Source organism: Gymnoscopelus microlampas (assembly GCF_963454915.1).
Source record: "Gymnoscopelus microlampas genome assembly, chromosome: 14".
NCBI lineage: Eukaryota > Metazoa > Chordata > Actinopteri > Myctophiformes > Myctophidae > Gymnoscopelus > Gymnoscopelus microlampas.
Window position 1 is genome coordinate 27,750,190 of NC_139951.1, and position 10,000 is coordinate 27,760,189.

The 10,000-nt window shown below is 42.9% G+C and overlaps 1 protein-coding gene across 1 annotated transcript in view; it reads left to right on the plus strand.

Moving 5' to 3' along the window:
• The window catches only part of ankfn1b (ankyrin repeat and fibronectin type III domain containing 1b), a gene marked incomplete at its 3' end in the record, with an annotated part of 248,776 nt that overhangs the window by 179,366 nt on the left and 59,410 nt on the right, over positions 1 to 10,000 (plus strand). The window contains exon 6 of the mRNA XM_084078510.1: positions 4,780 to 4,905. Within this exon, the coding sequence (XP_083934636.1) occupies positions 4,780 to 4,905 (126 nt within the window). The remainder of the gene's footprint in view (positions 1 to 4,779; positions 4,906 to 10,000) is intronic.

Genomic DNA, 10,000 nt, shown 5'->3' on the forward strand with positions numbered 1-10,000 from the left:
CTTGATGTACTCCGTTGTTCACAACGTGTCACAGGCTGCACGACTGCGTTGTGAGCTTGTAGATCGGCTATTTTTGTTCCGTGACGCTGGCGCGCAACTCGGTATAAATCCAGCTTTAGGGGGGAGAGGGTCGCCGAAAATGTGAGGACATTGGAGGCGTCCGTTATTTTCTTAGACTGGAAAAAATCAGACTCTCATTAACCCATTGAGACCTGAAGCCGATTCTACATGTCTCCTAAATCTCAACAGTATTCTGAAAAACCTAAGTTTCTATATCAGTTGTGCTCAATCTTTTTCATGTCAAGGACCCCCAAAATGATATGTATTTGGCCGCAGACCCCCATCAAAATATGTTGTTCCAGGGACCCCCCAGAAGCAAATATTTGAGTTAAAAATGTTCGCTTTAAAACAATATATATTCAAAGATTTGCACACATTTTCATGAATTTTCAAAAATAGCAGATCTACAAGCTCGTAGCGCGGCACTCGGTGCCGCGCTATGAGCTTGTAGATCTGCTATTTTTGAATAGCCAAAGTGTAAAATAATACTTTTTTAGCTCAAATCTAAAAATGACACCGTTCCAGGTCTTAATGGGTGAAGTGGCTCCTCTAGTAAATCTGGGAAAACATGGTCAATTCAGTCCAGAGGATACATTTCCCATTCATTCCTGACTAAAAATAAAGTACCAGTGTATGCAGTGTTAATATGAGGTGTTTGTTGTGGCAGGAGCGCTGCTGTTCTGACTCTGAATGTCTATTGACACGGTTTAGCCGACTGATCCCTTGATTATCATTTATTTGTGTTAAAATGTCTGTTTGTTTTTAGTTAGCGTTATTTTAGTTTTCTTCTCTGTTTTTGTCTCCGTGAGCCCTTTGGGTGTTAAGAAATATTTCATACGTCAATTGTTGATTTCACATTCGACAAAAACAAAATCATCAATCATTTCTTTCAAAGGCAGATGGTTTTGGGAGAAAAATAATATTTTTTACAGACATACAGTCTTACAGGCATAAACCTTATGACCTTAAGATGATTCATCACCATGATAGTAATATAATACGATTTAGTTCTTGTGTCAATTTCATTCAACGGTGGATATCTGATCTTGGAACAGGAGTCTTCATCTCTTTATATGGTTATTGGGTCAGTGTTTGGAGAGAGTTTTTGACTTATGAAGCCCGTCATGGTTACCTCAGCCTGTTCTTGGGCGCGGGAATGAGATAAATGGAAATTAGGCGATGGTATTGAGAGACACTCATTCTTACATCAGCAAAACAAAAAAAAAGGGCAGGATGCCTTCCAAGGATAAGGTAAATGAATTCTCCACCACGGAAGGTTGGCACGGCATCGAGACTTTGAGAGAGGGCTTTCACTTTCATTTCCAAGATTATGGCAAAGTCTTCTTTCCACCCCACAGTACGAGCAATTTACAACTACCGAGCCCATGACGCAATAAAATGCCTCCCGTCCAATTCGGTTTTCTCATGTAATCGCCCTCTCAGATCGAACCGATCTCCCCCGTGGAAACATTACAACTTTGACAGGACACTCGGAGAGACCTCCGTGCCCCTGCTCTCCCTGAGAGAAGGCTGACCTCCTGAACCGCAACTGGTGTATGACTCATTTAACCCATTAAGACCGGGAAAGCATCTGTGTCATTTTTAGATTTCTTTGGCTAATCAAAAAATAGCAGATATACAAGCTCATAGCGCGGCACCGAGTGCCGCGCTATGAGCTTGTAGATCTGCTATTTTTTGAAAAATCGTGAAACTTGCAAATCTTTGAATATATATTCTGGGGGATTCTACAAATGTCTTCTAAAAAAAAAAAACGTATGTTGCTATAATATCAGTGATTCTCAAACTTTTTTTCTCGTGAAGGACCACCCAAAATGATATGTATTTGTCCGTGGACCCCCCCCCCATCTCAAACTATTTTGTTCGAAGGACCCCCAGAAGCAAAGATTTCAGTAAAAAAAAAGCACATATATTCAAAGATTCGCACAAATGTTCAAGATTTTTCAAAAAATAGCAGATCTACAAGCTTGTATATTATATAATAGCCCAAAAATATCGACACAGATGGATTCCCCCGGGTCTTAGTGGGTTAATGTCCTGTCAAAGCCCCCTGCATTACGATCACCGCAAAAACACGCGCATGACAATCCGCCAATTTGGCAGCTGAAGCCGCGGCCGGGCACAGTTGGACGCTCCGCCACACTGTTGTTCATCCATGTCACCGTTTTCACTAATCAAAGGAACTCCATGCACCGCAGTGAACGCTTACATCAATGTTCTTTAGCCCTTTAAGACCGGCGAACGCATCTGTGTGTGTGTCATTTTTAGGTTTCTTTTTTTTTTTTGTTATCAATTGTTTTTATTATATCGAAATACAATCATGTTTTTAAATGAATACATTTTTCAACAACAAAAACAAGATACAAACAACTTAAACAGAAACAATAATAATAAAAATAAAAATAAACCCACCCACCCCTCCCCGGACCAACAATGTCTCAAAATGTAAGGATCAAACACCATGTCTATACCTGTGCAAGGTTATAACACTGTTATACAACACTTAAACCAAGTCTTTAATCTTATCTGCAACGTTAGACCACATAACATTTTTAGGTTTCTTTGGGCTATTCAAAAACAGCAGATATACAAGCTCATAGCGCGGCACCGAGTGCCGCGCTATGAGCTTGTAGATCTGCTGTTTTTGAAAAATCGTGGAGATTTTGTGCAAATCTTTGAATATATATTATTTAAAGCGAACGTTTTTAACTCAAATCTTTGCTTCTGGGGGGGGTCCCTGGAACAACGTATTTTGAGACGGGGGTCCGTGGCCGAATACAAAAGTTTGAGAACCACTGATTATGGCTATTTTTGAATAGCCAAAGAAATCTGAAATGACACTCAGATGTGTTCCCGGTCTTAACGGGTTAGGAGATAATCAAAGCCTGATGTCAACCTCGATCGCTGCACTGCCCCCCGCCTCCCCCACCTCACCCACCCCACGTAAACATAATGGCAGCAGAGAGACAGATACATGGTGTTTGAATGGCGGGGCGCACCTCGGTATATAGACTGCATTATGCTGCAGTCCACTCCGCCCCTCCTGCAGATTGTCTCTCCAGTATAGACCTCTCCTCACCATGGAGACTAAAACACTTTTTGGCCAGAGTTGAGAGGAGATCTATGTATGTGTGTGAGTACGGTATGAGTCATCATTAGAAGATGTTTGATCATTTTCATAATGAAATCAAAACAGCATGTGTGTGAGATTAGGTGAGGGGGGGGGGAATGCCACACAATGGCCAGATGGTTTATTTTGGAGAGGGGGAGGCGGGGGGGTGTGGGTATTGTTTTTTTTAAAACCCCCTTATCGTCTCAAAATAGCCATTATGTTAAATCGGTTAGAAGTTGTTATAATTTCACAATTTAGAAGATTGATGGTAATGAAGGATCGTAATGTTGGTCCTGATTCATACAGAAACGTCCAAGGTGAATGACATGGCTTTTTAACAGAATGGATATCATACTAAAAATACAATCTAAAAATGATTACAAATAGTACATTTTACCATTTTAATACATTACAAATGTGCACCGAACGTGCAAGTTTATGTGCATAAATTACCTCCAGGGTTAGGTGGGGTCAATGGGCGCATTATTTTGGGGTCGCGGGCTGAAAAGTTTGGGAACCCATGCACTAGACCACTGGGAGATGGATCGCTGAGGTGGAGCGCAACACCACTGTACCATCAGCCCCCCAGTTCTTACGGGCCGAGATCGAACCCAGAACCTTGTGGTCCAAAGGCGAATTCTCTACTAACGTAGGCAACGTTTCAGCAGCTTCATAGAGAATGTTAAGACTCGATTATTCCCCAAAGTTACAACAGCAATATTACAGTGTTGAAATCCATCAAATGAGTATGAGCCAAGATTGAAATAAATAGTACATTTCCTATTCTTAATTTGGAGTGAGAAGGGACATTGACAGCCCAGCAGAGGAGATTAAAACGTTGTGATTTCTTTCTCTTTTTTCTTTTTTTCTATCTATTAAGTGTTGGAGAACATTAGGCAGGAAGTCTGCGTGTTTCCCTGGAAGCAGACTTTGTCCTGTGGGAGCTGCAACATTGTTCATCAACTTCATGGGTCACATTTCCACTTGAGTTTCTGTGTGATTCCTGTGAAACAGATTCTGGTGTTAGGCTCTTACTTATATTCAAAGAGACAGGTTGTTTAATAGGTCATCCCTAGTTTAATGTGCTTCTTCTGGTTCTTATTAAAGCAATTCATTGATTTCCTTTTGACGCGTTCAGAGCTGTCTCTACCGCTCATGCACTTTTGGATTGAAAACCCAGACAGAAATGACTACTTATACCATGGGTTTTCTTGGAACACGACCATTTACCTTGTGTACAATAATACAAAATGTACAACTTTAACCACTATTATGGGCCCGTCATTATAAATTATGTGTCACAAACGAACATATGTGTTTTATTATTTGTTGTGACCTTGTAGATTAGATATTTCTTTTTACCAGCTCTGAGTTACAGACCCATAAGGGTCCATTTGGTTCCTAACTATCCATCATTTAGCTGGGGACCCCCTGGAACCCCCTCAAGGACCTTGGGGGTCCCCGGACCCCACTTTGAGAACCAATGTTTTTAAGTGTATGCGTTATTATAAAGTGCATATACCCAAATGGAAACCACACATATATAATGCCAGTCTCATTCATTATGGTGTCTTCGTTCTCTCCCCCAGGTCAGAGTCGGGCATCTCCAAATTCACCCACCGTCTGTCCCTGAAGGAACGTCCGGCCAAAGCGGAGAAGGCGAGCGCTGCCGACAGGCCTCCGACCTACAGGAGGCGCTCTCTCAGTCTGGATTGGTAAGCTAAAGGACCGATGATGACGGCCCCTGATGTGATTCCCTTTATATTCATTCTTTTCACGGGCCTCGTAAAACTCTAAAGGTTGTGATCGGTTACATGGCCTTCGCCACTTCCCCCTCGTAAAAGAAATGTGTCTGTGAAAAGCGAGGAGACAAAGGAACGGGACAGGGTCCCACCGTTTTTGGGATATACTCGCGTTCAACCGTCGACGGCCGTTTCCAAAGGGGTCACATTCTCAGACTGTGAGATGTGGGCGATAAAACAACACGGGAGCCTATAAAGTGGTTTCAGGAGTGTGATTCGGAACGAAAGCATCCCTCCGGTGCAGTGGTGTAAAGTAACTAAGTACATTTACTCAAGTACAGTACTTTTACTTATACTCTACTACATCTCAGATGCAAATATTGTACTTTTACTCCACTACAATTATTTGAAAACTTTAGGTGCTAGTGACTTTTCAGATATAGATTATGATATTATGAAACATACATTAACCACTTTAGCTATTTCATACATATAGGCTATTTGAAAATAGCCGATCTACAAGCTCACAACGCGTCGCATCGCGACGCGTTGTGAGCTTGTAGATCAGCTATTTTCAAACATTTTAGTACTTTAAGCACATTTTGATGCCAATTCTTCCGTACTTTTACTCTACTCAAGTAAATTTTGAATCCTGGACTTTTACTTGTAACAGATTTCTACATTGCAGTATTGATACTTTTACTTAAGTAAAACATTTGAGTACTTTTTCCAACTCTGAACACAGGAGCCTATAAACCGGTTTTCAGGAGTGTGATTCGGACCGAAAGCATCCATCCGGAGTTATGCTGTTATATGATGGAAATACAGAGGTGAAAAAGTAACACTTGGAGGAGTGGAGATGGAGACAGAGGAGTGTGCATGCAGGGAGAGCATCGCTTTCCAAGTGTTTGTGTGGAGAAGTTGTTTTGGGGGGATTGTGGAGCCGGGTGGTGGTGGGTTGGAGCAGGCTGCAGGGTGGGAGGGGTCTCCGGCTCTCTGTCTCTCTGTGCGTCTGGGTTTCGTTGGAGAGCGCCAGGCAGCTCCAGTGGCGCCGGCTCATCTTGCTCTTGTAAAGCTCCAGTCCTCAGGCAGCCGATGAAAGGAGTTTGAAAGCCTTCCATCACGAAGGGCTGCTTTCCCGTCCCCACCCATGGGAATCCTTCCCACTCCCCTCCTCTTCCTCTCCTCTCCTCTCTCTCTCTCCCTCTCGGCCTCTCAGCCTCCCATCCACCCGTTTATGTCTACCCATCCATCCTCCATGTCCGTCCATCTGCTGAGCTTCAGGCGTGCCGTGTTCTTTTTGGCTCTTCCTTCCAACCTACGCTTGGTCCTGCCGTTGGGGGAAAAGCCTGGGGGCCTAAAACGGACTTTTCTTTCACTTCCTTTTGCACTTCATTTAACCCATTGAGACCTGAAGCCGATTCTACATGTCTCCTAAATCTCAACAGTTTTCTGAAAAACTGTTTGTTTCTATATCAGTGGTGCTCAATCTTTTTCATGTCAAGGACCCCCAAAACTATATGTATTTGGCCGCAGACCCCCATCAAAATATTTTGTTCCAGGGACCCCCCAGAAGCAAAGATTTGAGTTAAAAATGTTCGCTTTAAAAATATATATATTCAAAGATTTGAACACATTTTCACGATTTTTCAAAAATAGCAGATCTACAAGCTCGTAGCGCGGCACTCGGTGCCGCGCTACGAGCTTGTATATCTGCTATTTTTGAATAGCCCAAAGTGTGAAATAATGCTTTTTTAGCTCAAATCTAAAAATGACACAGTTCCAGGTCTTAATGGGTTAATCGAGGACAAAATGTCCACACGGTCGGTCACGTGCCTATAAACGCCGTCCAGGTTTTTTTTTTTAGCGTTGCACGGGGAATACCCGCAGCACCTATAGCAGAGGAGTTGCTCAGCGTTATGCAGAGTGTCATGTTGTGGGGGGGCTGCTCTTCTTCGGTCGTCCTGTTTGAACCACCACACTCTGGCCATGGTGTGAGGTCTCAACAGGGTCTTTTGTCAGCGTTATGAGGGCCTACTACTGTGTGGTCTTCTCCGACCAAACACGGCGATGATGTGTGGTCCTCCGCCAAGCAGAGGTGTGGTGTTAACCCGTTAAGGCCTGATGAGGTTCCCGAGATTCTACAAAATGTCTTCTAAAATCCCAACGGTTTTCTGAAAAACGTATGTTTCTATATCAGTGGTGCTCAAACTTTTTCATGGTCAAGGATCCCCAAAATGATATGTATTTGGCTGCGGACCCCCCCATCTGAAAATATGTTATACCAGGGACCCCCAGAAGCAAAGATTTGAGTTGAAAATGTTTGCTTTAAAATAATATATATTCAAAGAATCGCACACATTTTCAATTCTATTCAAAAATAGCCAAAGTGTAAAATAATGCTTTTTTTTTTAGCTCAAATCAAAAAAAGTACACAGGTGCGTTCCCGGTCTTAATGGGTTAAGTTTGTAAGCGCCTCGTGTGCAGTGTGAGGTCCTCTCTCTCTTTTTTTTTTAAGAGCTTCGTCTTTTTTTTCTCCCCCACCATGTTTCGTTCGAGTAGGGACCTGGCCTTTAAAGTTCAGGCCCCCGATTGATGTGGTCTGGTTTTAATGAAACACAGTGGGTAGATTGGACATGCTCATTTACGAGACGGGGCGGGGTGGGCCGGGGTGGTGTACGTACGGCTTGGGCTATACAGCTGGATTCTTAACTTTCTACAGGAGAGACACCGTTAAAACGGAGTGGGACTGGCCCTTTTGTGACATAATAAACTTGGGACCCTGGGAAGAGACATTCAAGGTTGAGGGGCTGAGTCATGCTTACTGGGGAGGTGAAACGGGGTCAGTCCCGGGCTCCTGACGAGACCGAGGCACAGTTACTCTGGAATGCACAGTCATCATCACCGCCAGCCAGTCAGAAGGAAAACATATGAGCCAGTAGCATCTATTGAAAACATCCCGGCCTCCAGCCACTCGGCATATTTGGAATTGTTTGACATTTATAGGGCACTTCCTGAAGTTTTTTTTTCCGAGCGATATTTCTCTGTGTTCTGGTCACTATCACTATAAATTTGCGAGGAATAACAGTTATCGGGGACTTGTAGACATCTGCTGAAATGTTTTAGAGCATCGTGCAGCCATTGTTAGATCGTGACGAAGCAGCTTGTTCCCATATATTAGATTCACTTCAGTGTGGAGGCAGAAGGCAGATCATTCACATCGATTTTGACAGCAAATCTTGATTCAGTGTTAGTCATATTTTAGTCATCTGAAATGTTTTACTGTTGGTCTAGTTTTAGCTGACTAAATATCATAAGATTATAGTCGACTAAATCTACAGTTAAAATGTATTTTGGCAGGCCTTGATGGCGTCGTAATGGCTGACTTTACACTTGGTTGCATGCTGAAAATAGCCGATCTACAAGCTGACAACGCGTCGCGCTGCGACGCGTTGTCAGCTTGTAGATCGGCTATTTTCAGAGAGCAACACCTGAGCGCAACCAAACATAACATGACTTGTCTTTTAGTTCTACTGGATCTTTTCTCCGCTAGTCCCTCCCTAACATTTTAGTCTAGTTTTTATTTGTTGACGAAATTGTCAACATATTTAGTCTTAGTTTTAGTCATCATAGCTTAGTTTTTATTTAGTTTTTATTTAGTTTTTGTCAGTAAAAAAAGGCAGTCGACGAACATTTTTCTTCATAGTTTAGTCGACGAAATCAACTCTCATTCACATTGAACGTTTTGTTCATTTGCATCAAAAAAGAGAAGCTGTTCCCAAAAAGACTGTAAACTGGTGTTAAACGTGTCTGCCCGTACTGCGTCATGTAAGACAACATTATATAAAATGTCAAGCTGGGAAAACCCACAAGCAAGCCCACAGCAGTAAATCCCAGGTGGCTTGACGCTTTATCATCTGTTTAGTGGACCGTTGCCGCTTATGTCGACTCGAGTCAGGTACCGAAACAAACTGCAGCTATTAACCCTTTTAGACCGGGAACGCATCTGTGTGTCATTTTAAGTTTTATTTGGGCTATTCAAAAATAGCAGATCTACAAGCTCATAGCGCGGCACCGAGTGCCGCGCTATGAGCTTGTAGATCTGCTATTTTTGACAAATCTTGAACATTTGTGCAAATCTTTGAATACATTTTTTTTTTTTCGAAACAACATTTTTAACTCAAATCTTTGCTTCTGGGGAGTCCCTGGAACAGCATATTTTGATGGGTATCGGCAGCCAAACACATAGTGTATAATTTTGGGGGTCCTTGACAAGAAAAAGTTTGATAGCAACAATAGTTTTTCAGAAAAATTAAGACATTTGTTGAGACATTTGACAGTTACAAATGCGTTCCCGGTCTTAATGGGTTAAGGGAATGCCGAGCCAAGGCAGTCTCATGTATACAAGGGTTGAAATAGGAGCTGTTTTGTAAAGTTTCATCAAAGTCTCGGAGAGAGCTTGGCCGGGCCTTGGGAAAACGCGATAATAAAAGATAATGGCAGTGTTATTGTTATTGGTAATCATAGTAAATGGGCTCTAGGGGGGGACAAGTGGGAAAGTGAGTTCGGGTAGGGGGGGGGGGGGGGGTTGTCTGGGGGGGGGGTGAGAGGGATGGTATTGGCCCGCCTTTTCGAGATGGCTGACTTGGTCTTCTTGCGGCATATTGAAACGTTTTGTTGAGGGGAAACCATCAAGCGCTGATCACTTCTGAGAGCCCAAGCCATGTCCTTGGGTGAATTCAAAATGCCGGGTTTTCCTTCCCAGAGATTTCCGGTGAGGGGAATTGTGAACAAAAAATTCAAGCGTTACCTCCAAACCGCCAAATCCCGTTCCCGAACCCCCGATCCCATCTGACTTTTTACATCTAATGACCGATACAGGCTGATATTTTTTACTATAAGGGAATACCTTTGCTCTGCGAGCAAAATCAGCACAATTCTGATCAACAGAGGTCCCTGCAGCGTAAAGTACTGTATTTCCCAAAGACGGATATATTTTCTGCCTAGTTTCCCTTCTCTTCTGCACGAAGTGGAGACGAGAGGCATCCAGCAGAGCCCTAAGCGTGGA